This window comes from Symphalangus syndactylus, chromosome 12, assembly GCF_028878055.3.
Source record: "Symphalangus syndactylus isolate Jambi chromosome 12, NHGRI_mSymSyn1-v2.1_pri, whole genome shotgun sequence".
NCBI classification, from domain to species: domain Eukaryota; kingdom Metazoa; phylum Chordata; class Mammalia; order Primates; family Hylobatidae; genus Symphalangus; species Symphalangus syndactylus.
In genome coordinates this window covers 38,507,226-38,530,394 of record NC_072441.2, presented here as the reverse complement: position 1 = coordinate 38,530,394, position 23,169 = coordinate 38,507,226, and the positions used below count along the sequence as shown (strand labels likewise).

At 38.7% G+C, this 23,169-nt stretch overlaps 2 protein-coding genes across 7 annotated transcripts in view; both read left to right on the top strand.

Annotated features, from left to right (window-relative positions):
- Positions 1 to 912: 912 nt before the first annotated feature.
- LOC134733690 (putative uncharacterized protein encoded by LINC01555) overlaps positions 913 to 23,169 on the top strand; it is a 56,582-nt gene continuing 34,325 nt past the window's right edge. The window contains exon 1 of the mRNA XM_063624199.1: positions 913 to 1,066. The gene's annotated coding sequence lies outside the window, so the exon portion shown is untranslated. The remainder of the gene's footprint in view (positions 1,067 to 23,169) is intronic.
- The window catches only part of SSX2IP (SSX family member 2 interacting protein), a 47,240-nt gene continuing 25,134 nt past the window's right edge, over positions 1,064 to 23,169 (top strand). The window contains exons 1-5 of one of the 6 annotated variants that reach the window (XM_063624195.1): positions 1,064 to 1,287; positions 17,071 to 17,202; positions 17,570 to 17,739; positions 18,484 to 18,696; positions 22,130 to 22,240. In XM_063624195.1, the coding sequence (XP_063480265.1) occupies positions 17,160 to 17,202; positions 17,570 to 17,739; positions 18,484 to 18,696; positions 22,130 to 22,240 (537 nt within the window). In that variant the 5' untranslated portion in view covers positions 1,064 to 1,287; positions 17,071 to 17,159. The remainder of the gene's footprint in view (positions 1,288 to 17,070; positions 17,203 to 17,569; positions 17,740 to 18,483; positions 18,697 to 22,129; positions 22,241 to 23,169) is intronic. The other 5 variants (XM_063624194.1, XM_063624193.1, XM_063624196.1 and 2 more) reach the window with 5 other exon arrangements.

The following is a 23,169-nucleotide window of genomic DNA, read 5'->3' as shown; positions in this document are numbered from 1 at the left end:
ACCAAACCTGTTTTTCGCCTTTTGAATAAATCCCTTGGCTTCACCAAAACTAAACAAAACAAAAATCAAAGAACATCTTTGTGTAACCTATATGCCTGTGATTTCTCCATCTGATCTCCTTCCTTTCTTTCTCTGGCCTCTTTTCTTTTCTTCCCTAGTGAATTTTAGGCTGCCACGAAACCAGGGAGGAGACAGCCTGACCCTGGCCGCGGGTGCAGCAGGCATATTTTCATTGCACATTCTTTGTCGAGTGGGTGTAAGACATTTTTGCATAAACTGAGTTCACGAATGCCATTTCTTAGTCTTTCCTTTGCCCGCGGTCTTCTGCCCAGTTCCATTTCTTCGCCCTAATTTTACATGTAACTTTCTCCTGGCTGGATTGTTTGCATCCACGACTCCCAACGCTTGAACCTCCCGTCCCTTGGGCCTGACCTAATTCTAGGTGCCGGCACTTTATTTCTCCACTTTGGCAAACGCACGTGGCTCTCCTGGAAGCTTCACTTTTGCCGCTAGGCTAGGTGTTGGGGTTCAGTGGGGCTCGGAAAACGTGGTCTAAAGTAGCCACGACCCCGGTCCCTGCAGAGTCCCGGCCCCCGCAGAGCCCCGGCCCCGGACGCTGCAGGCTGCAGGCGTCAGGCGGGGGCGAGGAGCAGGGAACGGCCGGGTGAATCACTGGGCGTAACAGGTGCCGCAGCCGCAGCTGCGCCCGCAGCGCGCGCGGACTCCAGGGATAAGGTCTTCTTTTTCTCCGGGTTTTTTGGAGGTGAGGAGGAGACTACCAAGGCCCCCACCCGACCAATGCAGGCCACGGTTGTTCATCGCATAGCAACTGGCGGAGCCAATGGGAGGCGGCGGGGCCTGCGGCGCCGGCGCGCGGGGGCGGGGTGGGAACCTCGGAAACCTGCGGAGGCCGGGAGGCGGCTGCAAGGGGCGGGGAAGGCGGGAGCCCGTGGCGGAGGAGGAGCCGCGGGCGGGAGGCGCTGCGAGGCGCTGCTGGCCCGCGGGCTGCGGGAGCCGGGCTAGGACGCCGAGCGGTGACTCCCCGCCGCTCCCGGGGGCCGTGACGGTGAGCAGCAGCGCCTCGCGTCGGGGATTGTGACGCGCCCCGCCGGGGAGGGGCAGGCGGGCGGGGGTGGGCGCCGGCAAGGGGCGGGCGCGCGCGGAGGTGAGAGCCGGCACCTGGCTTAGCGCCCCGCTGCTCGGCGGGAGGCTCCGCGCGGCTGTTGGGGCCGTTGCAGGGTGCGGGCGAGCGTCGACCCGGGCCGCGCCTGGAGGAGGAGGTGGGAGGTAAGTACTGGCCCCGGGACCGCTCTCGCTGGCGTTCGCAGAGCTGCGCTCGCGGAGCGCTCTGACCCGGGGAGCCCCAAACCCTCTCTGGGATGGAGCCAGGTTGGCGCCCGGCGTGGGGGGACGAGCAGCGCGGAGACGTGGGGGAGGAGGGGATGGCCGATTTGGGGCTGCAGAGTCTCAGCAGCGGCCGTGGGGCATGCGGGGTTTGGCGACTTGCTAGTGCAGCCGCAAGAGGCAGTCTTTAAAACGAGTTATTGGGTGGCCGCTGCAGTGGAAGAGAACCCCGATAGTGGTCTAGTAAAAAGTCTAGGGGAAGAATTTACATCATCCAAGAGGCAGGCATGTGTGAAAATACTCGGTTTAGGATTTTATAGTCAACGACAGTAAACTAAATTGTGAGCTCCCTGCACATTTTTTGAGCCCATGCTAATTGCCCAGTTAGGCAAATCGCTTGGGCCCAGGACATAGAATGTACTAATTTGCTGTCTGCACGTATAATACGGGAATCTTTAGATTATTACCCAGTTTCAGGGCCCATAGTTGTAAATGCCAAACTGCCGTTACTGGCAACGCTGATAAAGTTCTTGAATCTGAGAGAATTGAGATTTCTCTTTTCTGGACGCTGTAATAGGTTGAGGATTAGAAAAGAAGGTGATTTAGAAGTGTACTGGTGGAGGCTTCCTGGGCTCCCTGACAATTCAGATTAGAGTCAAGGTGTAGAGTTAGCTGTGGGTGATGGATGTCATGGAACCTTTCATGGTTCATGGGGGTTTGGCTTACTGTGGGGTAGAAGAAAATTCTGGTGGTCCTACAGCTTGATCCTGAACTAGAAAGGTTGGTATGAGTTGACTCATTTAGGAGAGTGAATAAAATTTGTAAAGAATTAGAAATTTGGAGAGAAAAGAAATGCCTTTAAAGTTTACGTCAAGCTATCTTGAAAGTTTGGTATGAGTTGACTCATTTAGGACAGTGAATAAAATTTGTAAAGAATTAGAAATTTGGAGAGAAAAAAATGCCTTTAAAGTTTACGTCACTATCTTGAAATTTAGAAGTTAGAGGTAGAGGCCGGGCGCGGTGGCTCACGCTTGTAATCCCAGCACTTTGGGAGGCCGAGGCGGGTGGATCACGAGGTCAGGAGATCGAGACCACAGTGAAACCCCGTCTCTACTAAAAATACAAAAAATTAGCCGGGCGTGGTGGCGGGCGCCTGTAGTCCCAGCTACTCGGAGAGGCTGAGGCAGGAGAATGGCGTGAACCCGGGAGGCGGAGCTTGCAGTGAGCCGAGATTGCGCCACTGCACTCCAGCCTGGGCGACAGAGCAAGACTCCGTCTCAAGAAAAAAAAAAAAAAAAAAAAGAAGTTAGAGGTAGATTTATGAATTTGGATCCAGTCGGCAAAACTTGATCCATCAAATCTCTTATCCTAAAACTATCAACCTACAGGCCTAGGAAGCTTAGGTTATTCATTCACACTAAACAAGTAAGGAAAGCTAATAGCTAATTTAACACTCTGTTCTGCCTGCTGTCAATGAAAGTTTCTCAAACAAAATGGTTCTTTGAGAAGAGGGTTAGGAACTGATAATTAAAACGAAGGCTCTTTTAGTGACTGGCTGAACCTCTTAGGCCAACTCATTTTGTACTCTTCCTTCTCTTCTCTTTCCCCAGCTGTACAGGGAAGATAAAAAGCTCATGGATTACGTAACATGGGTGAGGCAGCTTGAAGATAACTGTGAAGACTTAGTTATTCTAGGATGAAATGTGGAGATCTCCTCATAACACATTGTGCCTTGTTGCAGGACTTGTTAAAGCACATTATGTTCTAAACATAATGAGGCAGATATACGAGAAAACTAAAATGTTATGCTGAAATTGTTTGCTAAAGACCTCAAGTCCAGCACAGTGTCCAATTATGCTTGGGATCTCCTAGTACTTGACAGTATGCTTTTTGGCCAAAGCAGGCCGTGACACTGGTTTTATAAAGTAGGCGTTTGAGTGCCTTCTATGTAGTATGCCCCTAGAGAAATTAGGTGCATGAAAAGACACCGCCCCCAAATTGTGTGATTTTAATTCATTTAACATGCTTAAATTGGATCGATTTCAAAGATTTTTAAATTATTTTTTCCATATCTTTTACAATAGCTGTGAATATGCCTTATTGGTTTCACCATTTGCTCATGACGCAAAGAGGTTTTGATACGATGTGGGTTTGTTTTGTGGCTTTGGTAATGGTGATATGGTTAGCTAGTAGTGAAGGGACAAGTTATCTTGAATTCATGAGTTTATGGGATGAGATAGAATAGAGAAATGCACCATTCATTATTAGTAATGAAAAACATCCTAGAATCGTGCCTTTTAATTGTGGGCCAATGTTTTGTGTAGTACCAGCAGGTTTACTGAATTATTCTTTAATAATTCTTTCAATAAACATTCATTAAACGCTTGGTAAGCTGCTACTTGCCTGACCTGAGGATAAAAAGATGAGTGTTGCCTTGAGGAATTTGTATTTTGGAAATTATCAGCATAGCGAGGGAGGGAGCAAAAAAACCTCACAAAAAACAAATATAGGAAGGCTTTCAAAAAGAAGGAGAATTTCAACTGTGTCTGGCAGAGGCAGTGGAGTTCATCAAGCAGCTGGTGCATTCTGCAGCAGTGTACAGTTGAGTTACAGGTGGCTTGGTAGAGTTGGACCAGGGTGGGGTTGCCATATTAATAAGGCTGTAGAACAGTGCTGTGAACGTTGACCAGTAGGTTACAGGGAACCTGCAGAAGATTTTATGAAGGGGAATTATATTTGATTTTTACTTTAGAAGGATATTTCCACCAAAATCAGTAATTTGAGTGATCCAAAATGTATTGAGTATAGTCCAAATAATATCTGAAAGACAGGAGTCCCACACAGCAATTAGACTTGAAGTATATTTTGCTGAAGCCCTCAGAAACTCTAGAAAAGCAGAAATAATTATACAACAAACCTTTCTTAAGTATCTTCTACTTTTAAGACTGGAAGAATAGGGATACAAATTAAATAAGATGCTTCCCCATTTTCAAGCAACCTGCAGTTCAGTAGGAGAAATAACACAGTTATAATGCAGTACAGAATCTGGGTGTCAGACATAAAAATGTCAGACTCTAGCAATGTAGGATTCTGAGATGAGAGAAGAGTCTTTCAAATTAGCAAAAATAAGTTTTTAAATAGAAATTAAACTACAAGCAGTTAAACATTCAGAGCAATCTTAACTATCGTTCTCATCTTTTAACTCTTGTTTCACACATATCCTTTTCTCATATTCTCTTGAGTCACATTTTCGGTTTGATCTACCATACTACTAGCTATGTGATCTTGTGCCCTGGGTGTCGCATTTGTGAAGGATAATAACAATACCTGCTTCGTAGGGGTGTGATTAGAAAAATAGGTTAGTATCCAGAAAATGCCTGGAAAAATAGCTCATACTTACTGAGCACTTAGTATTTCTACTTGATATAAAAATGCTGTAATTGAGTAAGAACAGACTTTAAAGACAGGATTTTTTTTTTTTTTTTTTTGTCATGCTAGACCTATCAATAAGCATCTAATAAAGCCTCTACATTCAGAGAAACATTCTTTTAAACTAAGATTCTTGAACAAGTGGTTTTCCTTTTCTTACTTGGTGATCGTCTTTCTGAAGTCTGATATTCATTTTTACCCCTCAGCTTTGTCATTAAGTCACTAATCACCAAATTCAACACGTTTTTTAAATTCAAAACCTGCCCATTCTATGGCATTTGCTGCTGTGTATCACCCTTTCTCTTTGAAATTCTCCCTTGGCTTTCCTGAAGTCCATTGCCCCATCTCTTTGTATCTCTTGCGTCTGGGTCTCCTTCACTCATGTTGATGTTCTTCGGGATTCGTTCTCCTGCCCTTTTTTTCTTTATGAATTCATCTATCTAAATGTGCTCTGATGTGAGTTCTAGGCTTAGAGTTTATCCCCATGTGAATGTCTTATGAGGGCATCTCCAAACCCAGTAAGCTACACAAAGCTCATTATCTCCACACATTTGCCCAAACCCAGTTTTACTAACTTTACTCCTCTGTTCCCTTATCTAAATGACACTATTATCTGTCAAGTGCCAAAGACGGGTTTTTACATGAGAGAGTAGATGCCTCCCTTTTGTATAGTTGTCACCATGTCCTGAATTATTTCTTACCTGTTCTTCACTATCCTCAGTCACTAAGTCAGCCAGCTGGTCCCTGACCATTAATTGCCTGGTTTACTGTAATATCTGTCTCAAGGGTTTTTTTTTTTCAGATTATGAAAGTATCGTATGCTTTTTGTAAAAAAAAAAAAAAAAAAAAAAAAAGATAAAAAGCAAAAAAGTATTTAAATTACTTCATGTGTAGTTCTTGGCATACAGTCAGCACTGAGAATATATTTTTGTGCCACGGTGCTACAAATAGAACTTATTTTTCAAGCATTAAGTTTGGAGGAGATTTGTAGAGAAATATTGTTCTAAAAGAATTGTAGGAATAAATAATTTTAAAATAGTATATAGAGCCTAAATAGTGTCCAGTAGATACTTAAAATTCAAGATGGGTTCCAGCCACTGCCTATACTTTTCATTTGCCTGTTAATTGTAATCTGGTTATGCTTTCCTATTTTATTTTATTCTCTATTCTGTAGCCTTCGATTTTATTCTCTATAGCCAAATTTTAGGAATATCCCCCTGCGTAGGATCCAGACTATAAAAGCAAGCCAACTCATAGAAAGAATCTGTAAGTACAACCCATCATTAGCCATGTTGTTTTATAATGAGGCGATAGGCTCAGAGAAGTGATATCATTTGCTCAGCATATTTGTTGAGTGTCAGGAGGAAACCAGGCCTGTGAGGCTTTGGAATCATAAATAGCTAGTTTTTAGTCTTTCCAGGTTAAATAGCTGGATTTTATTTCTGTCTTCCAGGTTTGTAACTGTAAGTTACCTAATCTGTTGCCTCAGTTTCTTCCATCAACAAACCAGTGCTATCTTTACTCCTTCCTAGGGCTAGTGTGAGGATTAAGTGATAACAGCTGATGGAGCCCCATCTGGCATGCATTAGATGTTCTTGAGTTCATCAGCTTCTCTCCTACCAGTTCCACATAATTAGCTAGTACAGGAGTTATTAACTTGCCACCCATGGATCTTTTGCAAATGGGTGGCTTCATAGATCCTCTGAAACTCTCGCCCAAATTGCCTGTTCTTGTACTTTTAAAGGAAGAGGGTCATTGGCTTTGGGTTTTGGGACCCAAAACATTTTAACCCCTGAGTTGGCAGTAAGGCCAAGGACCCAGGGCTCTTGGTGCCTCCACAGCCAAACTGACTGGGTAGAATTTAGAATTGTTTGAAATATTTGAGGAACATTATATATATGTATTTAAAACATTTTAAAGGACTTCAGGTGTAAAGAATTAGTTTATATTCCTTGGCTCATGACACATTTGTTTAATTGGTCCATTTATAGTTTTAATAATACAGTAAGCACCACCTAACCCTGTGTGTAACCCTATGGGCCCCTCCATTCCTTTTTCCTCTGTCCCTCACCTGAGGCAGCTATTTACTGAATCCTGTATTCATCATTCTCTCGGTGTCTTTTAAATTATAGTTTTATTGCATCACATAATTTAAAACTGTATATATTACATGCCCTATCTTCTGAAAATTTTTTCATTTTATAATACTGAAATTTATATTATGTGTCACTGAAGTTTTCTGATTACTGCATAATATTCCATTTTGTGCTTATGGCATAATTTATCCATTCTCCTGTTGGTGGTATATGGGTTGTTTCCAGGATGATAATCTTGTGCTACTCGCTATTGTGAAGAATGCTGCTGTAGACGTGCACACCTCCTGGCATACGTAGGCAAGAGTTTCTGTTGGGTTTCACTAGAAGTGGACTCTATGGGCTTTAGAGTATGTGAATAGGATAAATGAATATTCAGCTGATGAACTATTTATTTTTCAGAGTTTCCCCCCATCCTCCAAGGTTTAATAAGCTGCTTAGCCAGGCATTCCCTAGGACTTATTTTCAGCCTCCATTTAGTGCTTTGGAACACTTTTACATCATTCTTGGAATCCTTTTTGTAGGACCCTTAGATAAGAATTCCTTTTTGGTGTTCTGTAATTGAAAGTGCATATAAATAGAATACTAATGTATACTGAACCACATTCTATAGAACACAGCAGTGATTCTCAAACTTCGTGTCAGAATTACATGGAGGTTCTCCCACCACTAAAGTTTTTGAATCTGTAGGTCTGGAGTGGCACTTGATAATTTGCATTTTTAATGAGTTCCCAGGTGATGTTGATGCTGCTGGTCCCAGGACCACACATTGACAACTATAACCAATGATTGAATTTGGGCTAAATCATTGAAAAAACGATGAGTAGATTTATTAATTATGTTTGGTTTCTTTGTTATTTCCAATGCCTTTAGTAGATATTATTACCATTTCATTATTTGAGGAGTGAAATACCAATAAATAGTAATTTTAAAATTTGATTTGGACTTCTTAGCTGACTTTTAACCTTAAAAGGTGATAGACTTCTAAAAGTGCCTCTTTTTTTTCTTTTTTCTTAATAATCGTCTAAGAATATGATTGCTGCTATTCCTGTGTGTATGTTGGAAGAATTTGAAACTGATACACTGTTTCTAAATTGCCATGCTCTTGATTCATACCCTGAATCACCTTGCTCCTTCTCTGAGCTGTTACCAATCAAGATTACACTGAAAGCCCTTCTAAATTGCAGCATGGACAAAGTGTTGACTTGTCTATCATACTAAAACAGCAGCAAACCTTACACTAATACATCCTTGAACTTGGACATTCATTCAGCAGTCTTGACTGGGCTCCAACCTTGGGTGAGTGATGATGCCTGTTACCAAAGTGGGGTACAAAGAATATGCTGACAAGCCTGCCAAACAAGAACTTAGTTGTGGTGGGAGAGAAATTTTATTCCTGTTAGATCTGTGCTGTAATACAGTTCATGTTAAGTGTTCTAGAAGCACAAAGAGAAGGGATGGCAGTGCAGGAAAAGCCTAGAAATATATTTGCTAGATTTTTCAAAATTTTTTTGAATTGCTACATACAGAATTTAATATTTTGTCTGCTTTTGTGTAGTTCCCATTCCAGTTATTCAGTTGGCATAATTATTTGATTATAATTTAGTTTCAGGTGAGGTGGTAAAGAAGAGAATGCTTGTTCGGTTTGAAAAAGCAGCTTGAGGGGAGGAAGAGCATTAGGACTCTTGTGAAGATTGACTTAATTATATACGTAAAGTATTTAGAGTAGCTCCTGGCACACGTGTTATTAAACCAGTACCCTATGTCCTAGTTACAGTGTACTTAGTTTTCCACCTCTTATTCCATTAAATACCCACAACCTTAAGAAGTAGATTATCATCACCCCATTTTACAGGTGAGGAAACCATCTTGAAGAGAGCGTCTTGGAAATAAGTGTCTTCATCAAGATATGACTCAGTCTGTTGACCTGGGCCTCTGAGGCTTGCATTGTTTGCACTGTACTTTCCAGCTATAAATCCTCTATTGGCCACAAAACATCAGGAAGGCACATTATTAATATCAGTTTTTGAGTTTGCACCATTCATGTGTATTTAAATTTATGAGGAAGAGTTTATGTCTGTGGAAAATATCTAGAAAATGACACCACTCAGAAGAAATAATTTAGATTTTAAATTCATAAAGAGTAGATTTTCTAAGAGGTTGGACTTAATATGTTTCTGTACTGATGTGTACATCTGAACAATTTTAAGGTGCAGAGATATTTCTAATGGGATTCGAAGCTATAGTCTCCTTTGTAACAAAATCATAGTTGAAGGTGGTATTACAGTTTTAAATAATTGTAATATATCTAGTTTTTAAGAGTCAATACTGATAACTAAATTCTTAAGTTTTAGGACTGAATTTGTAAAATAGGACTAATGTTAAATGACTTAGTTTTATCTTCTTAACCCAACACTTAGTTTTATCTTAACCCAACAGTGTGGTAACTCTAACTTGTGAGATTTTAGCAAAGACTTCAGTTAGCTCTATTTGTGAAAAATTCTGTGCAATATTTAGAAGCCCAGATGGTGTAAAGTTACCATGTCCCTCTATAATGGAAAGCTATTATTTTCTGTCGACTGAAATTGTTTTAGAATTCTGAGTAGGTAGGGAATTGCACCTTCTCAAGTTTGAATTTCAAGTGAGCTTGAAAAGAACACTTAAAGTAGTGTACTTTGTGAGGGAAATCTTGTAATCGGAATACTGTGTTTCTGCAGAGCTCTCTTTCAGTTTGTAGCTGCAGAGATTTGGGGGTGAAGAGGACAAGACAAATGGGAATTGAGAGTAATTCTTTTCTCTAGAGGATTGACTCTTCTTTTGCTACTTTTCCATTGCTCTTTTCCTTTCTCCACCTATCTACCTGCCAGAATGAACATGTTAATTTGTTATCAGTTATTTGAGTATTCATTGATTATGCCATCCTTTAAGCTTAGTGTGAGGGAGGGGATACAGAAATGTAAAATGTGTGGTACTTGAGAGTGTGGCTGGGAAAGTGAAACAAACCAATAAGTATATGGAGGGCTTAGAGATTGAGCTTTGTGGGCTGGAGTAGTTGGAGAAGGTTATGTGATGGGGATGGCGGTTGTGCACTGTTTTGCAAAAGCATTAGTTTTGAGATAGGTGCAAGAAGAAAGCACAGGTGGAGGCACAGAGGCTGGAGTGTGCCACAAGTGGGACTCGGTTCATATTGTAAACATTTACGGAGCACCTGCTGTGTTTCAGGTACTGTTGGCTACAAAGATGCAGACATTCTCTGCCCTCTAGAAGTTCATAAACTAGTTGGGAAGGCATCTAACCATAATAATATAGAATGATTAATTGTAATACTGGATGATATCATTGTTAAAAACCTGATCAGTGGCATTTGTAGTGTATGGCATCATTTTTAGTTATGTTTCAGTAAATTATGGTTTAAGCTTTAGAAGGGACTCAGAAATTTCTCAAGAAATTTATATATATTTAATATACATACTTAAAAACTTGTATGAGTTATCTATTGCTTCATAACAAATTACTCCGAAATTTAGCAGCTTCAACAGCCAGCTTAGAACAGATGAGTCAGGAATCTGAGCACAGCTTAGCTGGGTGCTCTGGCTCAGGGTGTCTGACTAGGCCGTCAAGGTGTTGGACGGGGCTGCAGTCGTCTCAGGGTTTGAGTGAGGTAAAATCTAGTTCTAAACTGACTTGTATGGCTTTTGGCAGGCCTCAGGTCCTGTCCACCTCAGACATCAGTTCCTTGCCACACGGACCTCTCATAGAGTTGCTTACAACGTGATGGCTTGTTTTCCCCAGGAAGAGGGATCTAAGAGGGCAACAAGTTAAAAAAAAAAAAAAAAAACCTTAAATGGAAGCCACAGCCTTTTTATAACTAATTTTGGAAGTGAAATCCCTTCACTTCTGCTATATTCTGTTTGTTGGAAACTAGTCAGTAAATCTAGCCCATACTCAAGGAACAGAATAACCCAAGGGCATGTCCGCCAGGAGGCAGAAATAACTGAGAGCCATCCTAGAGACTGCTTACCCGAAGTTCTACAAGGTATTGTTGTGTATTGAGAACCTCTTCGTCTTTGGGGTAGAAGGAAAAAGATGAGCTAGCCAAGGAACTTTACTGGTGGAAAAAACAGATGTGATTAACCAGAAAAAACAAGATGTTTTTGCTAAAGGTCTATAAAGTTAGTTTCAATATTGTGTTAATGTTTACGATAGAGAAGTATAAACAAGAACAAAGCTATTGTTTGTGGCCAAGCAGAGACCAATTTTACAAGTGTACCTCAACTTAATTAATATATAAGTTCCAGTGAGAATTGTATGCTCTGAATGGACTCATTTAAAGTGAATTGTTAAGAACACAGTCTTCTAAATAGTGGAAATCATTTTGATTATATTCTATTTTCAGTTGGATGTGCATGCATGATAGAGATTTATGTGTACAAAGTTGAAAGGTTGAATAGTGATAGAATGAAAAGAGCCCAGAGTTGACTGGGCGTGGTGGCTCACGCCTATAATCCCAGCACTTTAGAAGGCCGAGGCAGGCAGATGACTTGAATTCAGGAGTTCGAGACCAGCCTGACCAACATGGTGAAACACCATCTCTACTAAAAATACAAAAATTAGCTAGGCACCCACCTGTAATCCCAGCTACTCAGAAGGCTGAGGCAGGAGAATCACTTGAACCCGGGAGGCGGAGGTAGCAGTGAGCTGAGATTGCGCCACTGTACTCCAGCCTGGGCGACAGAGCGAGACTCCGTTTCAAAAAAAAAAAAAAAAGGAAAAGAGCACAGAGTTTTGAAATCAGATTTGTTTCCTGGCTTCACAGCCAATTAGAAATGTGACCTTGGGCAGACCTGTTGATCTCTCTGAGCCCTAGTTCCTATCTATAATACAGAAAGCAAAAGAGAAAACACTTGGACATGAGGAATGATAGATTTAAGCTCTGCATGATTTTACCCAGAAAAGACCAGAGTTCCCTTTCTTATTTTATACCTGAAGTGTATGGCATTGGTACTTTGCAACCCATAGTGACATATAGGGAAGACAGAGTACTAATACTTAAAAAGTACTTACTGCTTCAAAAGTAGTAAGGTAACCCTTTTACTAAAATTATTATAAGATTTTCTATTACAGTATAAAGACATTGATTGGAATCTATGTCGAGAAGTAGTTTGAACATGGAAGTTTATTAGATGGCTATATACATGTTACTTACCACTAATGAACAAAACTATGTCTCTTATTTATGGATTACTTTATACTCTTGCTTTGATGTATTTCAAGATTGTTCCCTGACAATCTTAAATGAATGAAATGCCTTTTATAAGATATTTAAATTATTTAATCTTCAAGTTTTGCTCATAAAATTCACTTATGAATTTGATCCATCTTGGAATTTGGGTAGCTGTATCTGAGACAGGTCTCAATTTAGAAAGTTTATTTTGCCAAGGTTAAAGACACATCTGTGACACAGCCTCAGGAGGACCTGACGACATGTGTCCAAGGTGGTTGGGGCACAGCTTGGTTTTATACATTTTAGGGAGACATGAGACATCAGTCAGTATGTGTAAGATGTACATTAATTAGTTCAGTCTGGAAAGGAGGGACAACTTGAAGTGGAAGGGAAAGGGGGGCGGGGGCTTCCAGGACCCAGGTAGAAGAGATGAAAGGTTGCATTCTTTTGGGTCTTTGATCAGCCTTTCACTGAATATGCAGTTTACATGTGAGAGGGAAGTAGAGGAATAGCCACTTAGGCCTTAGTCTGGTTCATTGAATCTGCGTTTTTACATAAATAATAGGGCATAGGAAGCAATCAGATGTGCATTTGTCTCAGGTAAGCAGAGGGATAACTTTGAGTTCTGTCCTTTGTCCCGCACATTGGAAAATAAGCTATGGATTTACACTGCAAGAGTGAAATCCAACAGAACTGTTTTAGGGTAAAAATCTTGAGGCCCACAAGGAATTTTGGACAAATGTAGCTTTTTAATCTTTGTAGCTATTTTATTTAGGAATAAAATGGGAGGCAGGTTTGCCTGATGCAGTTCCCAGCTTGACTTTTCCCTTTGGCTTAGTGATTTTGGGGTCCCAAGACTTACTTGCCTTTCACATACTCTAACCAATCATATTAATAGATAGAGAGTATTTTAAGTTACAAATTACTTGTAATTACTTGTGGGAAGAACATGAATCACTGCTTACTTTTTTCTCCTAAGGTAACTGTGGTAACAGTGCTAGAATAACTAAGTTTGTTCTTCAGTTGTGAGGAATAATCATGTCCACTATATAATGGCTTACTATTATTTGATTAATCTATAATATGAACGTGTGTTCCTGCACTGACTTTGTAATGGAGTCCTTCTTGGTTGCATTTGATGCGTTCAGATTGAAATGGGCTTGTGATGGTATTATATTTATGCAAGACAGATATGGTTCTGTTACCTTTTTCTTTTGCTTTTGAAATTAACATTGACTTAGCTTAACATCTTCATAAAAAATGCTTTGCAACCTTCAATGCAGTTTTGACTATATTTGAGCTGAAATACAATAATATGCTTAAATTCACTGGTTAGTTTTAGGGTATGTATTGATAAAGAGTCGTAAGTCCCCTTTCTTGGAAAAACTGGTCAGGTAACTTTTCTTTTATCACAAGTCTCCTAGCATGTAATTGGTACATCATTGAACAGAAGAGGATTCATGGAAACTTTTAGATTGTGTGAAATCATATACTGTTAGTTAAGTTTTTTGTTTCATAGGACTTCAAAATGGGGTTTTGGTTTTCATTGCAAACATTTTACAAAGTTTGTTTGTATTAATAGGGCAGGGAACAATTCACTGTCTAATCTATAGACTCAGGAGAGCTAAATTCAGAGAGAGTAACTGACTTAATTTACAATTTTAAAGAATGGATATATAATAGACACATTTTGGTGTTCTTTCTGTATGAGGAGAAAAGACACTTAAGGCACTATTGTCTTACTTAAAAATACCTTAACAAGAACACAAAGAAATTGGAAAGGTGCCTATTACTGTTTTCTTCTGACCTTGTTTCTTCCCCCCAACCAGTTGATTATGAAATTAGCTCACTGCCTACTGTGTCTTTATAAAGATATCTGTCTCTAGATCATTTAAGAATATGTGTTGAACCTTTATTAAGAGCAGCGGTGCATTTTGTTACAGATTTTAGAAGCCTGTCATTTGTACCAAATAGCCCTGTGTCTAGATAATGACGATGATGATTAATATTAGCTTACGTGTGTCTTCTGTGCCAAGCAGTGTGCTAAATATGACTTATCTCGGGATAAGTACATTATACCTTATCTCTTGGGAAACTTAGGAGGTATGCTTCACTGTTACGGTAATTTATCTGTGAAGAAACTATGGCTCAGAGAGGTTAAGGAATTTACCCAAAGCAGAGTTCTATTAGAATAGGTTCATTGTCCCTTGGATTCTGTTTTACTTACAGTGATTATCTCAGAAAGCCAAAAGTAAAATCAGTCTTTCTTAGTTGGTACGACTCAGTCTTTATCCTTCTCATCCTGTTGCTGATACCCATTTAAGGACAGTGGGAAGAACAAAATAGTTCAAGGTGCCCTTCCTTACCAAGCACATGAGTAGAAAAGTGGCAAAAGACCATTGCCAGACTGAATTACCTCCTGTGTATGTGTGTGTGTATGTAACATCATAACATGTAATATGGCACACAACATCATCTGTGTTAGTATTTATTATATGCTTCTCTACAACTTATAAATCGTCCTTCGTTTCTTTTTTGCCCACATTTCAATCCATCTTTGAGTCCTGAAGGTTCTGTCTCCAGAACACATCCCTAATTCATCTGCCTGTTTCTGCTTCCACTGTTAGAACTGTAGTTTAGCACTGGTCGTCTTGCCTGAACTATTATAGTAGCCTCCTGATTTCTTCCAGCTTTTACAATTGCCTACCTATAGTCTACTCACAGAGTAGCCACAGTAATCTTTCTTAAAGCATAAAAGAGAACATGCTACTTTCCTGCCTGCAAGAAACACATCAATAGATTTTCATTGCAGTTTAGAGGAAATCTGACTTCCTACGCTGTAGCCTTGCTTACTGTGCTTCAATTATACTGGCCTCTCTGTTTTTCATCGTTAACACATTAATATCCATCGTAAGTCTTTGTATCTGCTGTTTCCTTCACCTGGGCTGCTCTGGCCATTGATTTTCTTATGGCTGACTCTGTATCATTTAAGTTTCACTTCAGATGTCACTGTTTCAGTGGAGGTTTTCTCACTGATCTAAATGCTCCCTACCTTAATACTCTCTCATATTACTATGTTTTATTTTCTTTTTAGTTATCACTCTGTTAAGTTGTTGCTCACTTGTTTAGTATTTATTTCTACCTCCATCAGAATATGAACTTCACTTCTTGAGAACATGGCCTCCCCTGTGCCTAGAAAAATGTAGTAGCACATAGTAGGAGCTCAATTAGTATTTATTGGATGAATATAAATTTCTTTTTTCTTTTTGAGATGGAGTCTCACTCTGTCGCCCAGACTGGAGTGCAGTGGCACGATCTCAGCTCAGTGCAGCCTCTGCCTCCCGGGTTCAAGGGATTCTTCTGCCTCAGCCTCTTGAGTAGCTGGAATTACAGATGCATGCCACCACGCCTGTTAAGTTTGTATTTTCAGTAGAGACGAGAGTTTCACTGTGTTGGCCAGACTGGTCTCAAACTCCTGACCTCAAGTGATCCACCCGCCTCAGCTGCCCAAAGTGCTGTGATTACAGGCATGAGCCACTGTAGCCGGCCTAAATTTTCATTTAACACTATATTTTGAATATTTTACCACAGTCTTAAATATTCAGAACAATTGTTGTGAACTCTTGATTCACAGTCCAGATCTGGCCTAAAGACACATTTTATTTGGCTTATTACATAGTGCTGTTGTTTGAGGTATAACTTACAGTCAAGTGCACAGATCTTAAGTGTACAACTTGATGAATTGAACTTGTGTATACCAGTGTAACCACATCTCAGATCAAGATGTAAAAAGTTTTGGCACCCCAGAAGGCTCACTCATTTCCCTCTGTAGCCACTCCCCTTTCCCACAGGATAACTTAATACATAGTTTTTTTTTTTTTTAATTGGCTACTAACATTTTAAAATTGGGAGACTTCACATACAAATCCAGAGTTCCAGTATCTCATAAAAACATCAAAGATCAACACAACCGCTTTCCCCTTGACCACAATTTATTGTAGCCGAGAAGCAGCTGTCCACAGTATTGACATGTGTTCCCCAGGCTGCCTGCAGTCTTCACCCTTCCTCCTCTTCCCCCGACCTTGAAATCAATTGCCAGTTGCCACTTACAATTTCATTTGAATTGTTTTTCTTATGATGGAGAAATATTTCTCTTCCATTGTCTCTACAAAAAAATGAAAACAGAAAAGGTGTCTTATACTTAGTCCATGCCATGCATTTGTAGTTTTGGCTGTTTGTTAGCCATCCTAATTCCACACAGTTACGTTTAAATGCTGTATAAATATATTGTTTATTTACTCATTCTTCTATGGAAACATAAACACATTATTTTTGGTTTTTTGATATTGTAAGTAACAAATTTTAGATTAATCTTTATACACATTTTATTAGGATAATCTTTTAGAAGTAGATTTTCTGGGTCAAAATATATTTTCATTTTTAAGACTTGATACATATTGTCAGCTTTCTTGGTAGTAGTGTAAATTGCTATAATCTGGAGAGAGTATATGGAAGTTTCATTTCTCTACATCTTTGCCAACACTTGGAATTGTAATTTACAAGTTTTGCCAATATAGTTGGTAAAAACAAACAAAAATGGAAATGCTGGCCAAGAAGAAGTTTTTCATCATCTCATCTATATAAGTAATTGTATTTTATTTTAGAGGATATGATATGGAAATATTACTTAGTACAATGCTATACCTTAGATGTATGTTGAGTCAAATCATGTACCATGTATCTTGTAAATAAAGTAATATGAATAACTCAGTAGAACTTAGGAAGCCTTTAACCTTGATCCTTACATATTATTTATATTTCTGTGTATATACACACACCATGTTCTATATCTGTGCATGGGAATAGATATTGCAAAATCCTTCTGTTTTGAAGCACATACAACTAATTCTTAAGCGTTGGGTGTACATTGGCTTTCATATTTTAAATTAGATGCCATTATTCTATAATCTGCTTTTTAAGGAGATGCCTACATAGAAGAGTGACAGCAGCTGGACTAAATGTTTAACTGCTGAACTAGTTCCTCAGGTATCCTGGCTCTAGAGATTGCTATGGGAGATTGGATGACTGTTACAGATCCAGGTCTGTCTTCAGGTAATTAAGTCTAAATAATTGTAAACTAAAGCAGAAACTGTAAAGGTGAATTTTTCAGTGAAAATATAAGATAATTACTGCAGATGTTGAAGATGTGACTAAAGAGAGACAAATGGTTATAAAATACTTATTTTCATGTCTACTGAGAACACCACTTTATTTGTATCTTTTTGGAAAAAAATGTATATCATTTTCATAAAGAGGCTTTGCCCTAATTTGAAAATACCTTAAAATATGTATGTATGTATTATAATTATATCTATGTTTATGTGTATATATGTAATTCAAAGTCTTTAGTAATGGAGATTATGTTAGCTTTACATAAGTTTTTCTAAATTATTTATATAAGTGCCTTTTATTCTTTCAGAAAGCAAAACTATCTCTCAACATACCTCAGAAACAAAGATGTCTCCATCAAGTTTATACTCACAGCAAGTGCTATGTTCTTCAATACCTTTATCAAAAAATGTGCACAGTTTTTTCAGTGCCTTCTGCACAGAAGATAATGTTGAACAGAGTATTTCATATCTTGATCAGGTAACATGTTTTTGTAAAAAAATAGCATAAATCATATAATAGAATGTATCAAAATTATGAGAAAAACATTTGTCAAACACAAGTTTGTTGTTTATGTAGTGCCCCTGAGACTTAGATTTTCAGAGAACCTTGGTGATTATCTTATCTAGAGATAGCAAGTCTAACTTTTTTGTTCGGAGCAGCTTGGCCTACTCATTGTCCCAGGGGCTCCTCCACTGAGAGTCCAGTCATCACTTTATGGATGCAGAAACCCAAGTGCCTTGCTCCATGTCACAAATTTATAGCAGAGGCTAAAAGAGCCACATCCTCTTAACTCTTTGTCCTTTGGGATATTGAACATTTTCTTAACTATTTCAAGATAGTTTTCTATTTTTCTAAGAAACGATTTCTGTCTTTTGATTTTTTTTTTTTACTAAGTTGTCCATAACCAACCTTTTAAAATAATTCACATTTATTTTTAATTTTTGACAAAAATTGTATGTATTTGTCATGTTCAACATGATGTTTCAGAATACACATTGTGAAATGGCTCAGTGTGCATACCTCACATACTGATATCATTTTTTGTGGTGAGAATTTACTCGCTCAGCAATTTCAGGAATATAGTACATAGTTATTAGCTGAGGTCACTGTGTTTTACAATAGATCTATTGAACTTATTCTTCCTATCTAACTGAAAGTTTGTATCCTCTGACCAGTATCTCCTCAACTGTAACCAACTTTAAGAAAACTTTCTCCTACCAGGAATTGACTACTTTTGGTTTTCCTTCATTATATGAAGAATCCAAAGGTAAAGAGACAAAGAGAGAGTTAAATATAGTAGCTGTTTTAAATTGTATGAATGAGCTGCTTGTGCTTCAGCGGAAGAACCTTCTAGCTCAGGAAAACGTGGAGACACAGAATTTGAAGCTGGGAAGTGATATGGACCATCTACAGAGCTGCTACTCAAAACTTAAGGTAGAAATTGCAGATCTGTATTTTAATGCCATAATTATATAATTGAGTACTATAAATTTTTACTGACTTTATTAAATATTTCAGGGTTTTCTTAAGCTTTAGGGTTTTCTTTTTAAACAGGTAAGTAAAAGTGAACTTATAATTTACACACATCTGCTTCCTAATACCTACAGTATATTGAAGGCATTAATTTTTTGACCTGTTTAATGACTTGCCGAATCTGTAAAAAGTTAGATTAGGAAATATTTATGCTCTGGGAAAATAAAATAACAATTCTGTCATCCTGTCCAATCTTGGTTAAGAAAGTGTATGCTTCATTTAAAAGTCTTATTGTAAGAGGCTGCACAAGTTAATTCCAAGAAAAATATTATTAAGGCATCTATGATGCCAAATGAGCTAAGGCTCAATAATTAAAGCAGACTAGATAACTTCTCTTAGAAGCCCTGGGTCTCTGGAAAAGACTATAGAAAAATGCTATAGTAAACTTGCTTTTCTCTTAAAAAAAAAGGAAGTATTTTTCACAGGACCATAGAACCTACTAACTTTAAAATGTAGAATATTTGATACTGGTTTCTGTTTTGATTTCTTTCTTTTTCTTCCTTTTATGTTTTCATTTTTATTTTAAAAATGTTTATCCAAGGAGAAGGGAACAAGGTGTTCAAAATCATGGGGTGGTCGGGACTTATAGTTGTGTATTATTAAGGATGTAATATAAATCAATCCAAGTCAAATTTTTTCCTAAATATACAGTTCTATATTGGGTTTTGTTATTTGTGAAAATCAAAGCCTTTTCATTTGCATACTGTCAGATGATCAGCTTCCTTTTGGTTTTTCATCTGTCGGTCCATGCCTGTTTACTTTTCCTTATTTTTCTTTGTGTACATCCTCCCCCACCCCACGCCATCTAAGAAAACAATAAAAAAAAACCCACTCAGAATCTTGAATCTTTGAGCTCTGTGAGGGAATAATAGGACCTGTCTATAGAATATTTAAAAATCCCCTAGCAGGAAATGTGCTATAATGATGTGGCATAGAGTTGGCCTGCATGGGAACACTAGAAACACTTGGGGATTGGTTTAGAGACATCTTCGCTCTTTACGAGCACCTGTGCCTACCAGCCTGTCATTGATAATGCTGTCTCATGTTATCTTCTTGGTTCATACACAATGATAAAAGTGTGTTTTCTCTTAATAATGTTTTTAGGCTTTTGTGCATCATATTCCTAAGGGGTAGAGATGATCCGGCTATGTGTCTCGGCTGACTGGGGAACTGTGGTAGATTGGAGAGGGTAGTTGGTGCCCCCCAGGCTTGTGAAAAGGTTATGAGTTATGGATGCTACTTTAATCCAGATCAGATAGACCTATGGAAGGTCTTATTAAGGATTGGGCTGATCCAGAGTTGTAACCCTTGGCCACATGTCTTACAGGTAGCTAGTAAATCATTATGATATGTTGGTGATCGGAGGCTATTAAGCCTTTCCTTCAAGGAGTGGTCCCATTTATTAGGACTACCCAGAGCAGAGACTGTTTCTTCAGGATGTCTTCTAATATGGGATTTGACCTGGGCCAGAATCTTGTTATTTTGGGTCAGCTATGTACAGAAATGTGTATTCAATGGGGAAAGTTGCCAATCTCTCTGGAAAAGTTTCTAGATCTAGCTTATGATTAATCTAACTTGTTGAACAAAATTTATTGAGTATGTGCTGGGCACTAAGTTTCAAAGATGAGTGAAACCCCAGTCCTAGTTCACGAGGAGATTGCAGCCCAGGGAAAGGAGACATATTGAAACATAACTATTTGCTTCATTAATTGTTCTTGGGGTAGGAAGCAAGGGAAAGCTTCACGGAGAGGTAACACCTGATCTGAGATTGGAAGAATGAGTAGAAATTTGCTAGTGTTTGGAAATGTCATTCTAGGCAGAGTATATGACTTGTATAAATGTGTAGCAGCATAAGAGATCACTGCACTTTAGAGGAACCACAAATATCTCTGTCGGGGCTGCGATGGGTATGAAGAGTGGTATGAGGGAAGGCTGGAGCCTCATCTCCAGATAGTGTAAAAGGAATTGTACAAAAACAGGGAAGCACTGAGGAGTTGTAAACAGGAGGAAGACAATGTGTAAATATTCTGGCAGTGGGGTGGAGAAATTATAGGGGAATTGCAGACTTGTATTTGGGATGGAGTTAGGGGGCTCAGAAAGCCCTGGTGATAAGGATGCCTGTTAGCGACCCTTTGCTGAGGCTTTGGACTTGAACTAGGGTAGTGCTAATGGGGATAGTAAGATTGAGATCTGACGAACACTTAGGAAGTAGAATGGGTAGGATTTTATGAAAAATTGAATTTGGAGAATAGGGGTCATGGATTCAAGACCCAATTCAGGTCTCTGCCTTGAGTTACTGAGGATGGCGATGTGATTCACTAAGAAAGGAAGGACGGGTGTGTGCAGATGTTCAGGGGTGATGCTGAGTTCAGGTAAAGTGTTGATAATCATGCTGAGTGAATTTCCGATTTGACGTATATGCTACGTATCACCTGGCCTCGTACCTGTAATTTATGTCATGCCAACTGATCTACCCTAGTAGTAAGTTTTACACATTCAAAAAAAAGGGTGCCAAAAATTGACAACCTTAGAGTTATCCAGGTTGTACTCCTACGTTTTCTGTATCTTCTTGAGATCTGTTCTTACAGAAATTGTGCAAGTTATTATTTATGGTCGGTTATGACATAATTTGATTGGCTTTTGAATTTTGTAAAAATATTAGTACAATTTAAAAAATATTCCATATGGGTGGCCTCATGCAGAACTCAGCACAGTTCCTCAGATGCAATAAGTTGAAAAGGAGCATCTTGTCTCATATTAATTCTGGTTTTGCTGCCATTCCTCTCTGGGAAGTACCTTCAGAGACTTTACCACTTGCAGGGAGAAGTGGTGTCACACAGAAGTCCCATTTCTGTGACTTGACGTGTTGCCACTTTGCTTGGTCACCCATCTTTTTCTTCAGACTTAGCTCCAAATCACTTTTGCTTCTTTTTCAAAGCCAAGTACACTCTCGAAGGATGATGACATTGCCGTACTTGAAGAGATCTTCAAAAGTGTGGTATAGAAGTGTTAAAAAGTATTAAAAATAAACTTTAAAAATATTCAGGGGCAGCATCATGGAGTGATGCTCTTTCCAGGGATCCATTTTGAAGCACTTTTATATATATGTACAAAATTTGATATGTAAATTAACATTTGATGTGTAAGTTTAAATGTTATAATTTTATAGTGTGCTTTGTAATAATTCCTTTAAATAAACATTTCATGTGCCACTAACATTTGATTTTGACTAATAAACACTAGGATGTATAACTTCTTGTTACTGATCTTTTAAGGATTCAGTTATTCTAAATCCTTTATTAATTTTAAGCAAAATTGCATATAAATGTTTTAGGAACAACTGGAAACCTCCAGGAGGGAAATGATTGGGCTTCAGGAAAGAGACAGACAGTTACAATGTAAGAACAGGAATTTGCATCAGCTACTAAAGAATGAGAAAGATGAGGTGAGTTGTCAGTTATTGCAGATGAAGTTTAAGTGAATTTTTGTTTTCTTTGTAATATGAGATGACCATAAGAGCCACTTTACTTGAAAAAAGAAAGAACCATTTATTCATTTTTCCCCAAATTGATATGGTGGACCTTTGTGTATAGTATTTAACTGGAAGGTCAGGAACCCTCTCCACCACAGTCGCCGCCCCCAGTGGTTCCATTTGGCTTAGATATTAGTTCATAGCTGGTAACAGCCAGTGTCCTGGACTGCCCTTCCTGGACTCATGTTCACTGTCACTTTTTCTTAGGCACAAGAGTGCTTTAAATGCAGATCTTTTATTCTCTGCTGTACCTGTACGTGATGGCTGAGGTGCCCCTTCTTGCATGCACTGTCTTAAATATTGACATTGTTCATCTAGTCAAGCAGTTTCTTCATTAAATGGGCGCAGAAGCAGTTCACATTAAAAATCTAATTTCTGACACAAAAGATACAATTCTAATTTCTGCTTTAGTGGTTACTTAGCAGAATTCTAATTTCTACTTTAGTGGTTACTTGGACCTATAGCCCTAATGCATTTCAAAATACTATTTTTTAATTTGTGTAGGAGGAAACCATTATGTTTTTATTGCTCTAAAGTATGACCCCGACCATGTAATAACTATAAAAATATAATACTTAGTTTCAGTATTTTATATGTTTTTTTAACTATAATTAAAGACTTCTGAGGAGTGTATTTCTTTAAAGAGCCCTGGAGTGGTTTAGATAGATTTGTTTTACCATATTTGTTTATTTAGTAGTATATTTAGTAGGTAATTAGTATTTAAACTGTAAGGTTGCTTATACATGTTTCCTTGAGTTCACAGACAATTTTGACTAGATCTGTTGATTACATTTAAACGGTTTGAATACAGTTCATCTTCGGTAGGGATTAAGTTAATCATG